Source organism: Diabrotica virgifera, chromosome 3 (genome assembly GCF_917563875.1).
Source record: "Diabrotica virgifera virgifera chromosome 3, PGI_DIABVI_V3a".
NCBI classification, from domain to species: domain Eukaryota; kingdom Metazoa; phylum Arthropoda; class Insecta; order Coleoptera; family Chrysomelidae; genus Diabrotica; species Diabrotica virgifera.
Window position 1 is genome coordinate 2,618,548 of NC_065445.1, and position 24,210 is coordinate 2,642,757.

Here is a 24,210-nt window from a genome sequence, read left to right on the forward strand (position 1 = left end):
TAAGAAGAACAAAAAAATACACTTTCTTCAAATAAACTTTTTTATCCGATGCCTAGATTTTGTGTAATTTTGGAACTACTAATGAAATACAAAATTTTAGTAGTTCCAAAATGACACAAAATCTAGGCATCGGATAAAAAAAATTATTTGAGGAAAGTGTATTTTTTGTTCTTCTTAATGGCGGTACAAGCTCGTTTTTTTAATATTGTATTTAATTACAGAGTAATTTCAACATATTAATATGTTTTTCAAATTGGGCTCTGTACCGCCATTCTCTATTATATTACGAATACGTGTGCCAAATATCTCGAAAAAATATTCAAAATTACAGCCGCAATCTTGGAACGCGTTTTCGCTACCTGTTGATCGCTACTGTTTCCTCTTCATGTACTGCTATCTATATTTACAATTTTCACACGATAAAAACTTATACATAATATGAGGTAGAGTAGATAAAAATTATTTTTGTGAATTTGGTTAACAAAAATTGATTAAACAATTTTTCGACCGCGGTACCGCCTGACACTGTGTATTTGTTATAAAGATGTATTTGTTTGAGTAAGTTTGTGCAAAAAAATCGAATCAGAATAATTTACCTAACGGGGGCGACGTTACAGTCTGGACTAATAAGTAGTTGAAGCGGTCAAAACAAAGAGACGCACACTCATTAAAAATGCACGTGAGATTATACTCGTATAAATTGTATAATCTACTTTTACTAACAACAGTTAGGAAGAGTCAACTTCAACTAGTAAAAATTTTTCAAGTCAACTTTTACTGCTCGTTTCAGTTGAAGTTGACTCAAACTAGGAAAAGTCAACTCTAACTGAGAATCAATTTGAACGGTAACATACATATAATACATCGTGGCCGGATGAAAGGGAATCTAACTAATTCTGATGGAAACATCATCTTCGATAAACAGAGTAAAATAAGAACGTGGAAAGAACACTTAGAGACGAGTCTCGGAGACAAAGTTTACTGCTATAAAACAATTAAAATAATTAAAATAAAATAATAAGCAATATTTTAAATCGAAGACTTTTCGTCAAAGGAAACTGCTTTCTGGTTACATCCTGAATCTCCGGCTGTTAACAATTTATAAGCACCGAGACGACGACTACAGAAGAAAGCAGAAAGGACAACGGTAACGTATCTACTTTCTTTTCGTCTAGGAAAAGGGCCGAAAGACAGTTTCAAGTACTCAAAAACCTGAGTAAATATGAAAAAGGAGGAAATACAGTTTTTGTTTATACTTACTTATAGAAACTATTGGAATACCAAAGACAAAACACCTTTGAGCTAGAATAAGAGGTAAATGATGGACTAATAATATTGCACCAGGACGTTTACGTTGCAATAACACAAACAAAGGAAGGCATAGCTCAGGCCCCGATAATAAACAAGCTGAACTACTCAAATTAATGAACAACTAATCAATAGCAATAATCACAAAGATGGTCAATAACATATACAACTCTGAAAAATACAAACAGCATAGCTGAAGTCTGAGTTTATTGCATTTCCAAAGAAAACAGGAAGCAAAAAATGCAAAGAATACCTTACGATAAACCTGATGATGAGTCACTTAAAGATAATCCATAAGAGAATTTACAAGCTATGTGAAAGTCAAATTTCCCCCAACCAGTTCGGGTTCAAAAATGCTGTTGGTATTACGAGAGAGGTCAGAGATGCAGGGAAGTCAGTTACGACGTATATGCATGTCTGGTTGATTACGAGAAATCGTTTGATCGAGTACATTACCAAGATGATGCAAATACTGAAAGAAGTAGGAATTAACAACCAAGATTTGAAAATAATTACAAATCTTTACCGGAATCAGGCTGCACACCTAAGAGTTAAAGGTGAACACACCGAATATGTGAAAATAATTGGAACCTAAAATAGCGTGGATTTTTTTTCACTATTAAAAAAAATTATAAATTGACATTAGCAGCCATTTCGACAACAAACTAGAAATGAAATAAAATCGTGGGGTGTTTGACTATTTATAGCTGTAGCTAGTATTCGTAGTAATGCAAAGGGGTACTAAAAAGAAAGATCATAATTACATCTATACGTTTTTAATGATAGAGGAGATTTGGAAATAGTGGGTAGTTTAGGCAGAAGTAAAACATTCTTAAAACTAAACATACGCAACTTAACTATATAAAGCTCAATGAATACTGCGGCTGTGTACAGTTCTAACCAAAATTTTAATTTCAAGAAAAATAAAAGCTACATGATACCTGTATCAAAGAGTCTTGTGAAAATCGTTACTTCACTGGGCTAAAGCCTGACTAGGAATTTTTACTTCAAAAGTTATTACAACGTTTCTTTTTACAACAAAATTCTGCTTTTTGAATGCATGCTCCTTTGATATCTTACGTTACATTTAATAACGTAATATGAAACAACGTTTCTATTTTATAAATTCTATTATTTACAGGGATCGTATGGAATTGTGAAGCTTGCATACAATGAAGAGGATGATACGCATTACGTAAGTAATTTCATTATGTAGATTTATTAAAATATTCTCTTAGGCCAGTGTCGAAGCCTTTAAAATTGGAAAAAAGTGAAAACTCTTTTTGGTCTCAAAAATTATCGGCCCATATGGCAGATGTGTATGAAAAAACATTTTTAGAACCCAGATTTGACTAGTAGAATAACTTAGGTCCTGAAGTTACATAGGTATTCAGTGAAGAAAAACGTTCGTTAAAAAATATATCTATTAGATAACTCGACACTCGACATACCTATCCACATAGAAAATGCAGCTCATCCACCAAATATTCATCAATGGAGTATGCGGTGAGTTTAGGGCACCTCCGCCAAATTTTAAAGTACTAATTCAAGAAACGCGTTTCTTGAATGAAAGGTCTGGTGACTCTTTTGTAAATTGTGCCTTTCATTTCTTTCCATATACATATTTTACTTTCTCCAGCGTTTCATTCAGGCAACCTGCGGCTCTGTTTGCTCTATTCACTTGATCTTTCACTTCTGTTTTGAGCTTTCTGTCGCTAGATAATGTGATGCCTAGATATTTAAACTTTATCACTTGTTCTATTATTTGACCCGCTAGCTCCAATTTACATCTTATTGGATTTGCTGTGATATGCACTTTGTCTTTTTTGGGGATATTAACCCTAGAATACGGGACCGTTTTTGCCACACGTGAATACGGGACTATCGTAAATTTTACTACTCCATAGAAAAAGCCTATATTTTTTACTTTGAATTTTTTATTCAGTGTATAGAAAACAATTAAGATTCTTAGAATAAAAATAAAAGCATAAAATTATGAAACAAACATAATTTGGGTATTTTTAGGAACATAGAGTACAAATATCTCCTCGGTGTTCTCCGCAAATTGACTTCTTGCACTCCTTGCAATAGTTGATGGTCATGCGCCTTTTTTTGTCTGGACAGTAGAAACAAGTCTTCCTCATCTTTTTCTGGGTCATATTCGCATCATCTCCTTTAGTTATGTTGAGGATTTCAGCTATGTCTTGGAGAATATTTCGACGTAAACTTGCGGGGTTGTATCTGTTTATCGCCATGACTAAGACTGCTATCGGAGCCATATGATTCAGTTTCCAAATTGTCCTCTTCCCAGTCACTATCACTATCTTCAAACGGATCTGGAACTCTTCCCCGTTCATAATACGTGACGCTTCCCCCTCCAGTTGTTTTGCGGACAAAAACTTTGTATTTGACATTCTAATAACAAAAGCTCAAATATTAAATAGTGTATTATGCAATGAGAATGAAAAAACAATTTACCTTAATTTTTTGTTACTAAAACACTTAAAATCAAAATACAAACAATAATAGCCAGTTGATTTATTATATGATATAAACACGGGACTTTCGTAAAATTTACGAACCAAGTGACGAAAAATGGTCTTAGAATTGGAAATTATAACAACCGTTTGCTACATTATCAAGCTCAATACTAATGTGGAAGGTACTCAATTGAAGAAATTGTTAAAATAAACGAGAGTGGACAAAAATGCCCAATGTATTATGAGCGTCGTAAAATTTACGAATGACCCGTATTCTAGGGTTAACATGTTAAATTTTCTGACATACGTTGTAAATCATTTACACTTTAAGAGATTTTTGCATCGTTTGTATAGCAGATTATTTTAAGTTGTTTTTCTCCCATTTGATATCGTTTTTAGTTTTTACTTATCGACGGTTAAACTGCAAAACCTCGTAAGTCGATTTTGGGTCCATTATGACTTTTATACTTTGTTGGTTTATATTTTTACATATCTTTTAAACTACGAAGGCTTGTTACTCAATATTTTGGTACTAGCGACATCTACAAAAACGTCGTAAGTAAGATTTTAAGTTACAAAACCTGGTAAGTCGCATTTTTCTGAGACAAAACCTCGTAAGCTTAAGTTTAAGATTTGGTGTTACAAAACCTACAAAAAAAAACAATATTACTGAATTTTACTTAATGGTAATGTAATCGTTACCTAAAAAGAACCCTATACACAAAAAACGAATAAATTGAATCTTACATAAAGAAGTCAAAATGTTTTTCGTCTCTCCTATCAAGTTACATAACACTGACTTACGAGGTTTGGCAGTTTAACCGTCGTTATTTTATTATTTCATCCATGATCCGGCTGAGGAACAAAGGACTCAGGGAATCCCCCTGTCTTATCCTATGACCAGCTTCAATTAGGTCAGTCAATTCTTCTTCTACTTTTACTTTTCGATTGTTTTAATTAATTATTCTTAGAGGGTACCTCTCTAGCGTACAATAAATAGATAACGTCCTTTAATTTGACCCTGTCAAATGCCTGGTTAAGGTCCACGAAACATGAAAAATATGTTATGTAGTGAAATTATTTTCCGTCGTATAACATTAAGTTAAACAGAAAATTGCTATTTATTGATTATGTAAATAAGATTCTATTCCGTCCTTTACATGCTGAAACATTTTAACACTTAAGAACATACAAACACGTACCATACAACGAAATATTTATTTGTACTTGTACAATCCGACAAGCGAGAGCTGGCGGGTGGCCTTAATCGCGAGTGTCACAAATGCGTGGTTGCTCTATCAAAAATTTAGTTGGGGTCTGAAAATTACGTTAGTAGATATTATTCACTACGATATGAACTCCTGGCCGACAGCAATAGAAATGGGCAATCTCTTCCACTTTTCAATTTTTCTACGCGCAACCCGCCAGCACTCACTTGCCGGAATGTATATACAGTCCCTGGCCATATTATTATGACCACCTATAAATTTTTACAAAAATCAACTATTCCACTATAGGTACATTTTGTTTAAAAATTATTTTTAAATGTAATTTTGTTATGTAATGTTAATGTTATACATTATCTATAATGTATTTAATAATAAACAGCAGTAAAACATTTGAAAGTACTACATATTTATATATCTTTTAATACTTTGTTGAGGTCCTAACCTTAATTCCATAGGAAATGTTTGGGGGCTTTTAAAACAAGAAATTTCTAATGAAAAGGTCACGTCACCCACAAAATTTTTTTGATTGAACAACTAATATAATATATCATTATAACCACAATGACAAATTGGAGCAAAGTGAATTTAACTGCATTCAAAATATGCCAAGATGGGTAAGGGCGATCATCAAATTTAAAGGGGGCCCCACAAAATATTAAAAAATATAAATATGTGATATTTTTATTGCTGTTTTTTATTTTAATATATTATATTTAATAATAAATAGGAATAAAACATTTGGAAATATCACGTATTTATATTTTTTTAATATTTTGTTGGGCCCCCTTTAGCTTTGATTACCGCTTTTGGCCTACTTTGAATGCAGTTAAATTCACGTTGCTTCAATACGTTGTGTTTCCAATGATATATTAGTTTGTCAGTCAAAACAATTTTGTGGGTGACCTTTTCATTGGAAATTTCTCGTTTCAAAAGCCTTCAAACATTTCCTATGGGATTAAGGTTAGGAGCTCAACAAAATATTTAAAAATATATAAATATGAAATATGTATTTTCAAATATTTTATTGCCGTTTATTATTAAATATGCAGGGTGTTTCAAAAAGGTATGTCATAAATTAAATCACGTATTTCGGGGACAAAAATAAATTGATTGAATCCAACTTACCTTAGTACAAAAGTGTACACAAAAAAAGTTACAGCCCTTTGAAGTTACAAAATGAAAATCGATTTTTTTTCATATATTGAAATCTCTTAGAGATTTTTCATTGAAAAGGGACATGAGGCATTCTTATGGCAGCAACATCTTAAAAAAAATTAAAGTGAAATTTGTGCACCCCGTAAACATTTTATCCTGGTTTTGCGCACTTAAACCCCCCAAACTTTTGTGTACGTTCCAATTAATTCATTATTAGTACCATTAGTTAAACACAACGTTTTTAAAACTTTTTTGCCTCTTAGTATTTTTTCGATAAGCCAATTTTTATTGCGGCTTCTTTTTTAATATGTAAACACATATGTAGGTAAACACAGTGTTTTTAAAACATTTTTGCCTCTTAATATTTTTTTGATAAGTCACCTTTATCGAGATGTGGCTTCTTCTTCAAAATATACCTAAAAATTTAAATTATAAATAAATTTTCAGATTATTAATGCCTGGTTGCACCAACAGATCTTAAGCTCCAGCTTAGCTAAGCTCTACTTATTGATAGGGCCTCCTTGAGTATCACTTACGTTGCACTATAATTTTAGATTCTTACCTTATTATCAATTATATCTATTATTATATTATGGTATTCATTTGTAATATATTATAATTATATTATATTAATTCTTATGATATTCTCGACGTAAGCTTAAGATCTGTTGGTGCAACCGGGCATAAGAGGTATATCATAGGTACTTAACCATATACAAATATGTGGTGGATTCGACAAATATTCAAAATATCTCGATAAACACTGGCTTATTGAAAAAGTACTAAGTGTCAAGAAAGTTTTAAAAACATTGTGTTTAACTAATGGTGCCACAATAATAATTTAATTGGAACGTACGCAAAAGTTTGGGGGGGTCGGGTTTAAGGGAGCAAAACCCCCATAAAATTTATATGGGGTGCACAAATTTCACTTTAATTTTTTTAAAGATTTTGCTGCCATAAGAATGCCACATGTCCATTTTCAATGAAAAATCTCTAAGAGATTTCGATATATGAAAAAAAATCGATTTTCATTTTGTAACTTCAAAGGGCTGTAATTTTTTTTGTGTACACTTTTGTACTAAGGTAAGTTGGATTCAATAAATTTATTTTTGTCCCCGGAATGCGTAATTTAATTTATGACATACCTGCTTGAAACACCCTGTATTATAGTTAATGCATAGTATTAAAATTACATAACAAATTTACATTTAAAAATAATTTTTAAACAAAATGTCCCTATAGTGTAATAGTTGATTTTTGTAAAAAATCGTAGGTGGTCATAATAATATGGCCAGGGACTGTAGTTTAAAAAACTTGTTGTAACTTTGAATAATTTTTACAAATGATTTTTTCCGATTTAAAAAAACGTTCAAAAAGTTTTGATACCCTTCCATTTATAAATCTATTCGGGACGTGTGTTGATGATATTGATTTTTTACCTCAACAACACAGGCCAACGATTTGTAAAAACAAACGAGTGCAATTAAAAGAAGAATGCACACAGTGAGCGTTGATTTGTAGAAATATGTGAGGTCATAGAGATAAAAAATGAATGGCCATGTTTTTCCAATAGGTCTGGTCGTGTTTACAAAAATGATCATCTACGACAGGTGGTATTTCGTAAAAATAACAGAAAATATCAGAAAATATTGTGTGTAGAATTTATATAAATTATCTAGTAAAAATGACAGAAAAAAAAAATAAAATTTAAACAATAAATTTGTCAACTGGAAAGAAAAAATAAAATACATATCTCCAAAATACAAATAATTTTGACGTATATGTTAGATATGATATATGATTTAATGTATTAAGGGCCGGTACTTTCTTCAACTTTCTGTCCCGATTAAACCCCGGTTAGCGGAATTTTACATGACAAAATTCCTCTAACCGAGGTTTAATCGGGACAGCAAGTTGCAGAAAGTACCGGCTCTCAATCAATCAGCCACTCTGTTTATTCCATCGAATACATTAAGGCATTTTGTATAAGATCTGATATACAGGGTGTCCCGAAAAGATTGGTCATAAATTATACCACACATTCTGGAGTCAAAAATAGTTCAATTGAACCTAACTTACCTTAGTACAAATGTGCTCAAAAAAAGTTACAGCCCTTATAAGTTACAAAAGAAAAATCGATTTTTTCAATATATCGAGAACTATCAGAGAATTTTAATTAAAAATGGATATGTATCTTTCTCATGGGAGGAGCATCGTAAAAAAAATAAAGAGAAATTTGTGCACCCCATAAAAATTTTATGTGGGTTTTGTTCCCTTAAACCCCCCCAAACTTTTTTGTACGTTCCAATTAATTCATTATTGTGGTACCATTAGTTAAATACAACACTTTTAAAACTTTTTGCCTCTTAGTATTTTTTCTATAAGCGACTTTTTATCGAGATGCGGCTTCTTTTTTAATATATTTAAATACAAATTTTATGGGGGTTCCTTTAGACCCCCCAAATGTTTGTGTACGTTCCAATTAAACTATTATTGTGGCACCATTAGTTAAACACAGTGTCTTTAAAACTTTTTTGACTCTTAATCTTTTTTTAATAAGTCACCTTTTATCGAGATGTGGCTTCTTTTTTAAAATATCCCTAAAAGTGTACATTATAAATAAATTTTCAGATTATAACAGGTCTCTATAATCGTACTTAACCATATACAAATATGTGGTGGATTCGACAAATATTCAAAATATCTCGATAAACAATGGCTTATCGAAAAAGTAATAAGAGGCAAAAAAGTTTTAAAAACACTGTGTTTAACTAATGGTTCCACAATAATAATTTAATTGGAACGTACATAAAAGTTTGGGGGGTTTAAGGGAACAAAACCCCCATAAAATTTTTATAGCGTGCACAAATTTCTCTTTAATTTTTTTTAAGATGTTGCTGCCATAAGAATGCCACATGTCCATTTTCAATAAAAAATCTCTTAAGAGTTTCCGATATATGAAAAAAAAATCGATTTTCATTTTGTAACTTCAAAGGGCTCTAACTTTTTTGTGTGCACTATTGTATATAAGTAAGTGAGGTTCAATCAACCTATTTTTTACTCCAGAACCTGTGATATAATTTATGACCAATATTTTCGGGACACCCTGTATATATATCACGTCATGCAAATAGTTACAAAAGTATTGAAATGTCAAATTTTTACTTCGCCAAAATAACTAAAAGTGCCAATTTTGCTCCTAAAAAAGGATTTCATGATTGTTTTTATTCTCTAGTCTGGGAAAACAATTAACAAGGACGACACTGTTTAGAACAAAAAGTTAATAAACCGAACATATTGTGGTTCTGCTTTTCTATCTCCCATATCACTCCGGGTCAACTGTAAACAAATGAAAACTGAGTACAAACAGAGCGTGCATATTTCTCTTTTGATTATGAATACAGAAGAGCTGTAGTGGTGGAAAATTACTTTTTTTAATAGTGTCTATTTTAAAATACAGGTAGGAATGTTTTCAATCGCTTGACTCCGGTTGCCATTTTGAGATGCTGTAAGCTATTTTTGCTGAACAAATTCAAAATATTAACATTATGACAAAATATACTGTTTAAATTCTTCTTCTTCTAAAGGTGCCTATCTTCTAGTGATGTTGGCGACCACATTGGCCCATCTTGTTCTATTCATAACAGCTCGAAATAGATCAGTTGACGTTAGACCAGTCCATTTCATAAGATTGGCCAACCAAGATATATGAAGCCAGTCTTATAGAACCAACTGTAGGAATCGGTATTTACTATTACGCATAATGTGGCCGAAGTAAGCCAATTTGCTGTTCTTTATGGTATTAATAATTTCTTTGTCTTTTCTTAGCCTTTAGAGAATAGTTACAGTTAAGTCCGTGAATCTTTACCCGTGTGTCATCATTTAAACCATACGAAATAAGTCGATGATAAGTCGGAAATTGAAATTTACTAAACGCAACAGCAAGTGATAGTAAGTCACTTGCTGTTGCGTTTAGTAAATTTCAATTTCCGACTTATCATCGACTTAATTCGCATGCTTTAAATGTTGACGCACGAGTAGAGATTCACGGACTCAACTGTATTTTAGTTGTGTGCTGTATATATGAGATCCACTAAACATGTAAACACGTTACACTAAAGACGTAACATCTAAGAATCCTTATCCGTATATTGATACCTAAAGATAAGTTGCAAAGAATATTCCTATTACCGTTAAAAAAGCTTCTGTTTTTCTTAATACGAGTTTTTATTTCGTAGCAATGATCCAAGATATTGCAGCCCAAATAGCATATTTTCTTCACTCTTTCTAACAGTATACTGCTAATTGTAATTTGGCCGTTTATGTTAGTCTTCTTACTTATGATCATTCTTTTTATCTTGTTGCAATTTAGTTTTAGCCTGTATTTGTTACATGTTTCTACAACATTACTAAGCATCCTTTGGAGCCCCTCCGCACTATCTGCCAGCCAGCAAAGTCATATATATCTGTCAGTATAATGCTGGAGGCAGTATGCAACTCTGTCTAACTCCTTTTTCGACAGTGAAGATCTGGCAGTTGCTTTTTCTTGGAGATATAAGTTTTGAGATCACTCGTATATCATTAACATCGACTCCTGATGTTTTTAGGATATTGATTAATTTCCCATGTGGTACTTTATTGGTGTACATGGTGCCTTCTCAAAATCAATGAAACATGTCTACACATCGCAGTTGACATCCCTGGCTCGCTATATTAGGTTTGTTCTAGCATCAGTTTCAAACGGTTTGAAACCATCAACGAATAGTGGACCAGCGCGACTAGAGGGGATAGCACTGATGACTGTATTATGTTTTCTCACTGACCAGCTGTTTGCTGACGGTTTCTGACTAGTTTGACTGTTTGCTAGAACAAACCTATTATAATTTGAAACTGAAAAGTACTTCACTTGTTCCAAGCCCTGTTCTGAATCTAGATTGAACTTCACTTGAATGATCTTCTAATTTGGTATAGGATAGGACAGAGAACGATACTGAGGAGTACATTAAGTACATGGCTCATCAAACTAATTAAACAATATTCTTCACATTACCTAGTATTGGCTTTTTTGGGAAGGGGAATGAAGCACCCAGTCTTTTGGTAAGTATCCAGTCTCATATATTGTTGAATAGCTTCGTAAGAGATGTGATTTGGTGTACCTTTAATAGCTTTAAAATTTCACAATACACTTTATCCAGTCCTGGTGATTTCCCATCTTTAATCCGCTTAATGGCCATAGTTACTTCTTCTATTGTTATTTCTGGGCCTTAGGGATTGTCCATTTCAGTTGGCATTCTTGCTGTATCTTCGAATAATTCTTGTATGTATTATTTCCATCTTTTTAATATGTTTCCAATTGTAGTCAAAATTTTCCCTTGATGTCAACAACAATATCTGTATTTCGTTGTTTTCTAGTATTCTGAACCTCTTTAATTTTTTGTGCATATGTAAATCATCATGTTTTCGTTGTAATGTTTCAATTTCCGTACATTTCTCCCTCAACCATATATCTTTTGCTCTTTTTATTTCCCTTAGTATATTCTTATAGGCCTGGAACCCGTGTACCAAAAAAAGTTGATTAATAGCAAGCTGAATATGTGTTAATAGCTTAACGGTGTCTAGTCGGACAAACTTTGATGTACGGGAACACGGGAAGTTTTAATTGTGGAACAGATTAAAAATTTGGAACGCCAGATTACGAAAACGTGTATGTATTTTGTCGGACAGAACTTCCAATTCATTTGTTACCGTTTCATTAAACTCTCATTCAAAAATCAAACTGCTATTTATCACCAATATAATTCCTGTCACTTGACATCTTCGTGTTCCACTGATTAAAATGCCCAGTTGGTGATAAACACCAATCTGATTTTTGCATGAGAGTTTAATGAAATGGTAACAAATCAATTGGAAGTTCTGTCCGACAATATACATGGAACGTTTTCGTAGTCTGATGTTCCAAATTTTTAACGTGTTCCACAATTAAAACTTCCCCTATTCCAGTGTTCCCATACATCAAAGTTTGTCCGACTAGACACCGTTAAGCTATTAACAAATTTTCAGCTTGCTAATAATCAACTTTTTTTGTACGCGGGATCCAGGTCTATTATACTGTTTAACTACATGGAAATAACAAAGAGCACATGCTAGAGTGTACATAATTAAAAATATTAAATAAACTTTAACAAGTACGTCAAATATACAGAGAGGGGCTAAATTCATTTTCTCTAAAATGAACGATTTCGGAAAAAAATCCTGAAATAGGTCGATTTTTATTTTTAAATTACAATTTTTTGGCATTACTTTCATACTAGTGACGTCATCCATCTGAGCATGATGAAGTAATCGATGATTTTTTTAAATAGGAATAAAATAGGGGTCCTGTGGTAGCTGATTGGGAAGAGTGTTGAATTATTTGTTCAGTAGTATCGTTGTAATATTAACATTAATATCATTATTTATACAGGGTGACCAAAAGAATAATTTTTGAATTAAATTAATTGACGCAAAAAGAAGAATGTATGTAATTTATTTAACTCGAGATACATTTTACTATGGTCAGACTAAAGAAAAAAAATGTTTATTTCACAAATAAACGTTTCTTTTCGCTTAAATTAAATCACAAACAACCTCCCACCTACCTCTTTGCAGTTTGACCATTTAATTTAAGCGAAAATCAATGTTTATTTGCCAAATAAATAGTTTTTTCTATTTTCTGACAGCAATATAATATATTTTGAGTTAAATAAATTACATACATTCTTCTTTTTGCGTCAATTATTTTAATTCAAAAATTATTTTTTTGGCCACCCTGAATAAATAATGATATTAATGTTTATATTGCTGAATAGAGAACTGAACACCCTTTTAATTGAACTATCACACGACTCCTATTCCCATTTAAAAAAATCATTGATTACGTCATCACGCCCGGATGGATGACGTCACTAGTATAAAATATATGCCAAAAAATTGTAATTTAAAAATAAAAATCGACCTGTGTCGGGATTTTTCTCCAAAATCCTCTATTTTATAGAAAATGTATTTATTCCATAATTTAGCCGCTCTCTGTATATTTGTTCTCAATTTAATTTAAATGCGCAATACCTAACAACTTCTATCCAATTCTTTAGTAAGTCTGTGAATCTACGTATAAATTGGATTGGAAAACTCTAAAGGAAAATCTCTAAATACGTTATACATTTAATTGAACTAGAGTTTGGACGAAGATTGATTGCCTCGGAGGACCATTTGCAATTCTCTGCATACGAAGCTGTTCTGACCTCTTTACATGATCATGCAATCTGACGAAATAAGTAATCAATAATTTAATAATTAGGTATACTCGAATGAGTAGCTATAAACGCTTTTAAAACAGTATCATTTTACGGGAAATGACTTGATAAATCTAAAAACTTTTAATAAAAAAGAGCAAGTATTTTAAAGAAAGTCGTCTGTTTAATGTTTTCATTTCCAATGCGTTAAATGAACAGGAAATACGGCGATACCGTGTAATTTTCAGGGCCAACTCCGAATTGCATGAAAATGTGGATTTAAGTACTACTTACCCTCCACTTCGAAGTTGAATTTGTGACATTGGTTGCTTTTACTTGGGGGGTAATAGTCACCCCTTCTCGTGGGTGAAAAAACAAACGTTCATGATAAGCCCGTAAATGTATAAATTGACTGATTAAAAGCAACTTTCGTTCTATCGAGTTTTTTATGTAAGTCAATACTTTTCGAGATATTTGAGATTGAAAATGTTTATTTTTCGACAAAAAACTACGTTTTCGAACGATTTTCCCCAAATAACTGAAAAAGTAAATATTTTATCGAAAATAATCTTATTTATAAAACGAGTAAAAGTAAAGTTGTAGCTCATGAAAAATACGTTGTTAGTCGTCTAGTTCCAAATCGAATAATATTCCAACGTGAATTCACCGAAAAATTGCACCTTTCGGGAAAAATCCATTTAAATTTTTTTAAAGCGTTAACAAAAAGCTTTATTTTAATTGTTTATACAACTTTCTAGCATTAAAAATAAACGAGTTACGCTCAGAATAAAGTTGCCTCCCTTTTTTGGTAAAAAATCATGAAAATCTCCCCGTGTTTAGCTCCCCAAACGAAATAAATCGTTAACGCTTTACAAACAATTTACTTTACTTTTATATCAAAAATGAAAAATGCATAACCATTTTCAATTTCGTTGCAATACAAAGCTACAGCCGCATCATTATTCCAGTTCAATCAGAGAGTGCAGCAAGCACCTCTACCGGTTTCGAAACTTATTAGTCTCTCATCAGGAGGCACATATGCTGCTCTCTCTGACCTAACTAGGACAAACCCATGCGTGCAGTCAAGGATTGCAACGAACGAAATGGCAGGGATGCCCTAGCGGCAACTGCTAGCAAAAGACTAAATTTTCAATCTAATAGCACATAAAACAGCATCCAAAAATGTTACTATACATCCTACCAGATTGAAAACAATGGGAACCTTCTCTGGTAATACCTCCGAGGCTTCTACAATTTGCAAGCCATAACGGATGCTGAGACTAAGGAAGATGAGGAAATTTTACAATTTATAATTAACGTCCCATCTGGTCAACGCGGTAAAGTTCCAACGAGAATGGTTCCCTTCGTATTCCAATCAAAGTAAACATGTAAATCAAAAATGAATATCCATTTTCAATTTCGTTGCAACACGAAACTAAAGCACGAAATTGAAAATGGATGTTCATTTTTAATTTACATGTTTACTCTGATTGGAATACGAATAGCCTAATAAAATAAAAAAAAGTCAAAATGTAAATTCGTACAGGTTAAAACAAATTTTATATCAAAGTTTAGGTGGGTACAAAAGATATTTTCAAGAAAGTATCCAAATCATACAAGGGGATCATTGTTTAAATAATTAAAAAGGGGTCATTTTTGCAAAAAAATACTTTTTTAACTGCTGAGGTAATTCACTTATTAATGAAGGTCTATGGGATTCTTTTCTGCAAAGTTGAAGGGTAAATCTTTCACATAAGACTTACTATATTAAATTTGACCCCCTATTTATTTAAATAATTGTATATAAAACTTTAAAAGTAAATTTGCAAAAAATTATTTTTAGCGTTTTAGATAAGCACTATAAAATATCTTGTTTTACAGATTAAATTGCGCTATGTTACCAGTATTAAGAAAAAAAAATTGGTCGGAAAATATATAATATTTTTTGAGATATTGAATTTGTTTATTAAATGTTATTATATTTTCAATTGCAAAAACGCGGTTGTTGCCAAAGAAATATCCACCTGCTTAAAATCTCGTTATTTTTATTTTTATGTATATTTTCGATAAATGTATTGATAAATTTAAATTTCAGTTAAAGTCCCCCCTAAAGTGACATTTGAAAATTATTCAAATTTGTTTATAATTTGTTTTTTTAATAACGTCGCGGGGATTAAGTATTTTGAAATTCCGTTTCGATAGTTGGGTTCCTGGGAATTTTTTACTAATTAACAAAATTTTTTTGTCGTTTTTTCTTCTTCTTTTTTTTCTTGGAGTTATATTACTACGGGCTCTTTTAGGGCTAAATTTTATTAAGAATATCGAATCTCTAAGTTGTAGATTGTAGACCTAAAAATATTAAGATTTAACTAAAATCTCTTAAATAAAATGTGGCTACTTAGTGAGTTACAGGGTGTTTTATTTAAAAATTTAAAAATTATTGTTGCCAAGTACTTTAAAACTGTTTGACGTATCCTTATCATACTTGGCAGAAAGTGTGGCTATTATACACTCTAATAAATTGTGATTAATAAACGTTTCTAGCTAGTTCCAGAGGCGTACGACAGGGGATGGTGAATGATTGACCCTTCCCAAATTCTACGCCACTGAGTGAATTACTATCTTAGCGAAATTTTCGATTCTCCAATACTTTGTATATAAGTAGCTTTATTGGTATCGATAAAGTCATCAGTTTGAGAGATATTGGAAGTTTAAAATGAATGAATGAATGAATCAAAATAACTATGCCGTTTCATTTTTAACGTCCAATATCTCGAAAACTAATGACTTAAGCGTTACCAGTAAAGAGTATATTATTTACTTAGAAAGTATTGGAGAATCGAAAAATTTCGCTAAAATAGTAATTACCTCAGTGGCGTAGAATTTGGGAAGGGTTAACCATTAACTATCCCATGTCGTACGCCTCTGCTAGTAGCTAGAAACTTTTATTTATCACAATTTAGTAGACTGTATAGTACCCACACTTTCTGCCAAGTATGATAAGGATACGTCAAATAGTTTGAAAGTACTTGGTAAAAATAATTTTTAAATTTTTAAATAAAACACCCTGTAACTCAGTAAGTAGTCACATTTTATTTAAGTGATTTTAGACCAATCTTAATATTTTTAGGTATAGAATCTACAACTTAGAAATTCGACATTTTTAATGAAACTTAACCCTAAAAGGGCCTTTAGTAATATAACTCCAAGAAAAAAAAAGAAGAGGAAAAAAAGACAAAAATATTTGTTAATTAGTGAAAAATTATTAGGAACCCAATTATCGAAACGGCATTTCAAAATATTTAATACCCGTGACGTTATTAAAAAAACAAATTATAAACAAATTTAAATGATTTTCAAATGCCATTTTAGGGGGAAGTTTAATTAAAATTTGAATTTATCAATACATTTATCGAAAATATACATAAGAATAAAAATAATAAGATTTAATACAGGTGAATATTTATTTGGCAACAACCGCGTTTTTGCGATTGAAAATAGAGTAACATTTGATAATCAAATTCCATATCTTAAAAAATATTAAATATTTTTGGACCAATTTTTTTTTTATTAATACTGATAATATAGCGCAACTTCTCCTGTAAAATAAGATATTTTATAGTGCTTATTAAAACGCTAAAAATATTTTTTTGCAAATTTGTTTTTAAAGTTTTTTGTATAATTATTTAAATAAATAGGGGGTCAAATTTAATTTAGTAAGTCTTATGTGACAGATTTACCCTTCAACTTTGCAGAAAATATTACTATAGACCTTCATTAGTAATTGAATGACCTCAGCAGTTAAAAAAGTATTTTTTTTGCAAAAATGACCCCTTTTTAATTATTTAAACAATGATCCCCTTGTATGATTTGGATACTTTTTTGAAAATATCTTTTGTACCCACCTAAACTTTGATATAAAATTTGTTTCAACCTGTACGAATTTACATTTTGATTTACATGTAGTGTAATTTTATTTTACTAGACTAGAAGGGAACCATTCTCGTTGGAACTTTACCGCGCTGAGCAGATGGGACGTGAATTATAAATTGTAAAATTCCCTCAGCATCCGTTATGGTTTCCAAATTGTAGAAGCCTCGGAGGTCTTACCAGAGAAGGTTCTCATTGTTTTCAATTTGGTAGGATGTAGAGTAATATTTTTGGATGTTGTTTTATGTGCTATTAGATTGAAAACTTGTTTTTTTTTAATTTTAGTTTTGGAAAAGTTTAGGTGTAAACTAAACATTTCGCTATGACGAACTACCGCATTTATTATATTTTGTAGTGCGTTGCTTCCTATTAGGACGGTATCATCGGCGTACCTGATGTTGTCTATACTGGTTACATCCGTTAATCTTGATTCCACCTTGGACTTCGTCTGATGCTTCTCTGAATATAGACTCAGAATACAGATTAAATAATAGCGGTGATAAGACGCAACCCTGTCGTACTCCTCTTCGGATTTGTATATCTTCGGATGTTGTGTGCTCTATTTCAATTGTTGCTGTTTGGCGCCAATATAGTTCTGAGATAATTTGCAGGTCTTGCTCCGAACATCTTTTGATGGTTAACGCAGTCAAATGCTTTTCTATAATCAATAAAACATGCATACACATCTACTTTCATGTCTCTGCGTCGTTGTGTTAACACATTTAAAACAAAAAGAGCTTCTGTGTTCCCAATCCGTTTCGAAATCCGTACCGAGTATCGGTCATCTGGAACTTAAACTGCTTGTAGAATATTTAGCGGCCAGTAATTTTTTGATTTTTAAATGCTTTCTGGAGTATCGTGTAAGTTTATAATAAAAAAACCCAAACATGAAGTAAAAACCACTTCTCAGTAATTGGTATATTTATTAAAAATTTTGTGTCCAATTCAGACCGTTTTCGGACCTATCAGTCCATCATCAGTGAATTCGAATACTTGCTAAATAGCTCCAAAACCAAACAATGGTTGAAATTATAATTCAATCTTTATTATATTATAGTGATATTGAACAGGCTAAACGCCGATATTAAAAGATATAACCTCCAGGAACATGGTGAAACTCTACCAGGAAACTTAATCAACCATCTTAGGCCAACGTTGACTACCAAGTGTCAAAAGTTTGTAAGGAACTGTTTGGAGTGACATTGACAGTAGAGAAGAAGGTAGTCGATTTTCAAAGGTTTTAATAAAAGGTCATGATCCAAAACAATGATAATATTATGATAATGATTTTAATATCTGAAAATGTCTAACATTTAAATCTATTGTTTTTTGAAAAGAAAATTGTATTTTACAAAATGTTTTTAGAATATATTATTTTACTTTGACTGTTTACTATAAAATTAAACTGATCAAATTGATTAAAAAGGAAGTATGAGCTGCTATTAATAATGATAAAAAAGATAAAACCAATGAAGGTGAGAGAGGAGAAAGAATAAATTTTAAAATAATTAAAATAATAAAGTAAAATAATTTTAAAAATGAATAACCATTTTCAATTTCGTTGCAAAACGAAAATACAGCCGAACCATATTCCAGTCCAATCAGAGAGTGCTGCAAGCACCTCTACCGGTTTCGAAACTTATTAGTCTCTCATCAGGAGGCACATATGCTGCTCTCCCTGATCCAACCAAAACAAACCCCAGCGTGCAGTCCCGAATTGCAACGAACGAAATGGCATAGATGCCCTAGCGGCAACTGCTAGCAAAAGACTAAGTTTTCACTCTAATGGCATATAACATATCCCACCAGAATGAAAACAATGGGAACCTTCTCTGGTTACACCTCCGAGGCTTCTACAATTTGCAAGCCATACGGATGCTGAGACTAAGGAAGATGAGGGAATTCTACAATTTACAATTCACGTCACATCTGCTCAGCGCGGTAAAGTTCCAACGAGACTGGTTCCCTTCATACTCCACACAGAGTAAATGTAAATCAAAAATGAATAACCATTTTCAATTTCGTTGCAAAACGAAAATACAGCCGAACCATATTCCAGTCCAATCAGAGAGTGCTGCAAGCACCTCTACCGGTTTCGAAACTTATTAGTCTCTCATCAGGAGGCACATATGCTGCTCTCCCTGATCCAACCAAAACAAACCCCAGCGTGCAGTCCCGAATTGCAACGAACGAAATGGCATAGATGCCCTAGCGGCAACTGCTAGCAAAAGACTAAGTTTTCACTCTAATGGCATATAACATATCCCACCAGAATGAAAACAATGGGAACCTTCTCTGGTTACACCTCCGAGGCTTCTACAATTTGCAAGCCATACGGATGCTGAGACTAAGGAAGATGAGGGAATTCTACAATTTACAATTCACGTCACATCTGCTCAGCGCGGTAAAGTTCCAACGAGACTGGTTCCCTTCATACTCCACACAGAGTAAATGTAAATCAAAAATGAATAACCATTTTCAATTTCGTTGCAAAACGAAAATACAGCCGAACCATATTCCAGTCCAATCAGAGAGTGCTGCAAGCACCTCTACCGGTTTCGAAACTTATTAGTCTCTCATCAGGAGGCACATATGCTGCTCTCCCTGATCCAACCAAAACAAACCCCAGCGTGCAGTCCCGAATTGCAACGAACGAAATGGCATAGATGCCCTAGCGGCAACTGCTAGCAAAAGACTAAGTTTTCACTCTAATGGCATATAACATATCCCACCAGAATGAAAACAATGGGAACCTTCTCTGGTTACACCTCCGAGGCTTCTACAATTTGCAAGCCATACGGATGCTGAGACTAAGGAAGATGAGGGAATTCTACAATTTACAATTCACGTCACATCTGCTCAGCGCGGTAAAGTTCCAACGAGACTGGTTCCCTTCATACTCCACACAGAGTAAATGTAAATCAAAAATGAATAACCATTTTCAATTTCGTTGCAAAACGAAAATACAGCCGAACCATATTCCAGTCCAATCAGAGAGTGCTGCAAGCACCTCTACCGGTTTCGAAACTTATTAGTCTCTCATCAGGAGGCACATATGCTGCTCTCCCTGATCTAACCAAAACAAACCCCAGCGTGCAGTCCCGAATTGCAACGAACGAAATGGCATAGATGCCCTAGCGGCAACTGCTAGCAAAAGACTAAGTTTTCACTCTAATGGCATATAACATATCCCACCAGAATGAAAACAATGGGAACCTTCTCTGGTTACACCTCCGAGGCTTCTACAATTTGCAAGCCATACGGATGCTGAGACTAAGGAAGATGAGGGAATTCTACAATTTACAATTCACGTCACATCTGCTCAGCGCGGTAAAGTTCCAACGAGACTGGTTCCCTTCATACTCCACACAGAGTAAATGTAAATCAAAAATGAATAACCATTTTCAATTTCGTTGCAAAACGAAAATACAGCCGAACCATATTCCAGTCCAATCAGAGAGTGCTGCAAGCACCTCTACCGGTTTCGAAACTTATTAGTCTCTCATCAGGAGGCACATATGCTGCTCTCCCTGATCCAACCAAAACAAACCCCAGCGTGCAGTCCCGAATTGCAACGAACGAAATGGCATAGATGCCCTAGCGGCAACTGCTAGCAAAAGACTAAGTTTTCACTCTAATGGCATATAACATATCCCACCAGAATGAAAACAATGGGAACCTTCTCTGGTTACACCTCCGAGGCTTCTACAATTTGCAAGCCATACGGATGCTGAGACTAAGGAAGATGAGGGAATTCTACAATTTACAATTCACGTCACATCTGCTCAGCGCGGTAAAGTTCCAACGAGACTGGTTCCCTTCATACTCCACACAGAGTAAATGTAAATCAAAAATGAATAACCATTTTCAATTTCGTTGCAAAACGAAAATACAGCCGAACCATATTCCAGTCCAATCAGAGAGTGCTGCAAGCACCTCTACCGGTTTCGAAACTTATTAGTCTCTCATCAGGAGGCACATATGCTGCTCTCCCTGATCCAACCAAAACAAACCCCAGCGTGCAGTCCCGAATTGCAACGAACGAAATGGCATAGATGCCCTAGCGGCAACTGCTAGCAAAAGACTAAGTTTTCACTCTAATGGCATATAACATATCCCACCAGAATGAAAACAATGGGAACCTTCTCTGGTTACACCTCCGAGGCTTCTACAATTTGCAAGCCATACGGATGCTGAGACTAAGGAAGATGAGGGAATTCTACAATTTACAATTCACGTCACATCTGCTCAGCGCGGTAAAGTTCCAACGAGACTGGTTCCCTTCATACTCCACACAGAGTAAATGTAAATCAAAAATGAATAACCATTTTCAATTTCGTTGCAAAACGAAAATACAGCCGAACCATATTCCAGTCCAATCAGAGAGTGCTGCAAGCACCTCTACCGGTTTCGAAACTTATTAGTCTCTCATCAGGAGGCACATATGCTGCTCTCCCTGATCCAACCAAAACAAACCCCAGCGTGCAGTCCCGAATTGCAACGAACGAAATGGCATAGATGCCCTAGCGGCAACTGCTAGCAAAAGACTAAGTTTTCACTCTAATGGCATATAACATATCCCACCAGAATGAAAACAATGGGAACCTTCTCTGGTTACACCTCCGAGGCTTCTACAATTTGCAAGCCATACGGATGCTGAGACTAAGGAAGATGAGGGAATTCTACAATTTACAATTCACGTCACATCTGCTCAGCGCGGTAAAGTTCCAACGAGACTGGTTCCCTTCATACTCCACACAGAGTAAATGTAAATCAAAAATGAATAACCATTTTCAATTTCGTTGCAAAACGAAAATACAGCCGAACCATATTCCAGTCCAATCAGAGAGTGCTGCAAGCACCTCTACCGGTTTCGAAACTTATTAGTCTCTCATCAGGAGGCACATATGCTGCTCTCCCTGATCCAACCAAAACAAACCCCAGCGTGCAGTCCCGAATTGCAACGAACGAAATGGCATAGATGCCCTAGCGGCAACTGCTAGCAAAAGACTAAGTTTTCACTCTAATGGCATATAACATATCCCACCAGAATGAAAACAATGGGAACCTTCTCTGGTTACACCTCCGAGGCTTCTACAATTTGCAAGCCATACGGATGCTGAGACTAAGGAAGATGAGGGAATTCTACAATTTACAATTCACGTCACATCTGCTCAGCGCGGTAAAGTTCCAACGAGACTGGTTCCCTTCATACTCCACACAGAGTAAATGTAAATCAAAAATGAATAACCATTTTCAATTTCGTTGCAAAACGAAAATACAGCCGAACCATATTCCAGTCCAATCAGAGAGTGCTGCAAGCACCTCTACCGGTTTCGAAACTTATTAGTCTCTCATCAGGAGGCACATATGCTGCTCTCCCTGATCCAACCAAAACAAACCCCAGCGTGCAGTCCCGAATTGCAACGAACGAAATGGCATAGATGCCCTAGCGGCAACTGCTAGCAAAAGACTAAGTTTTCACTCTAATGGCATATAACATATCCCACCAGAATGAAAACAAGTATGTAAACAAGTATGTCTTCCTTAGTCTCAGCATCCGTATGGCTTGCAAATTGTAGAAGCCTCGGAGGTGTAACCAGAGAAGGTTCCCATTGTTTTCATTCTGGTGGGATATGTTATATGCCATTAGAGTGAAAACTTAGTCTTTTGCTAGCAGTTGCCGCTAGGGCATCTATGCCATTTCGTTCGTTGCAATTCGGGACTGCACGCTGGGGTTTGTTTTGGTTGGATCAGGGAGAGCAGCATATGTGCCTCCTGATGAGAGACTAATAAGTTTCGAAACCGGTAGAGGTGCTTGCAGCACTCTCTGATTGGACTGGAATATGGTTCGGCTGTATTTTCGTTTTGCAACGAAATTGAAAATGGTTATTCATTTTTGATTTACATTTACTCTGTGTGGAGTATGAAGGGAACCAGTCTCGTTGGAACTTTACCGCGCTGAGCAGATGTGACGTGAATTGTAAATTGTAGAATTCCCTCATCTTCCTTAGTCTCAGCATCCGTATGGCTTGCAAATTGTAGAAGCCTCGGAGGTGTAACCAGAGAAGGTTCCCATTGTTTTCATTCTGGTGGGATATGTTATATGCCATTAGAGTGAAAACTTAGTCTTTTGCTAGCAGTTGCCGCTAGGGCATCTATGCCATTTCGTTCGTTGCAATTCGGGACTGCACGCTGGGGTTTGTTTTGGTTGGATCAGGGAGAGCAGCATATGTGCCTCCTGATGAGAGACTAATAAGTTTCGAAACCGGTAGAGGTGCTTGCAGCACTCTCTGATTGGACTGGAATATGGTTCGGCTGTATTTTCGTTTTGCAACGAAATTGAAAATGGTTATTCATTTTTGATTTACATTTACTCTGTGTGGAGTATGAAGGGAACCAGTCTCGTTGGAACTTTACCGCGCTGAGCAGATGTGACGTGAATTGTAAATTGTAGAATTCCCTCATCTTCCTTAGTCTCAGCATCCGTATGGCTTGCAAATTGTAGAAGCCTCGGAGGTGTAACCAGAGAAGGTTCCCATTGTTTTCATTCTGGTGGGATATGTTATATGCCATTAGAGTGAAAACTTAGTCTTTTGCTAGCAGTTGCCGCTAGGGCATCTATGCCATTTCGTTCGTTGCAATTCGGGACTGCACGCTGGGGTTTGTTTTGGTTGGATCAGGGAGAGCAGCATATGTGCCTCCTGATGAGAGACTAATAAGTTTCGAAACCGGTAGAGGTGCTTGCAGCACTCTCTGATTGGACTGGAATATGGTTCGGCTGTATTTTCGTTTTGCAACGAAATTGAAAATGGTTATTCATTTTTGATTTACATT

The 24,210-nt window shown here is 34.2% G+C and overlaps 1 protein-coding gene across 4 annotated transcripts in view; it reads left to right on the plus strand.

Moving 5' to 3' along the window:
- Window positions 1–24,210, plus strand: part of LOC126881766 (calcium/calmodulin-dependent protein kinase kinase 1) — a 391,062-nt gene that overhangs the window by 329,242 nt on the left and 37,610 nt on the right. For all 4 annotated transcript variants that reach the window (XM_050646245.1, XM_050646244.1, XM_050646247.1 and 1 more), the window contains one exon: window positions 2,450–2,503. In XM_050646245.1, the coding sequence (XP_050502202.1) occupies window positions 2,450–2,503 (54 nt within the window). The remainder of the gene's footprint in view (window positions 1–2,449; window positions 2,504–24,210) is intronic.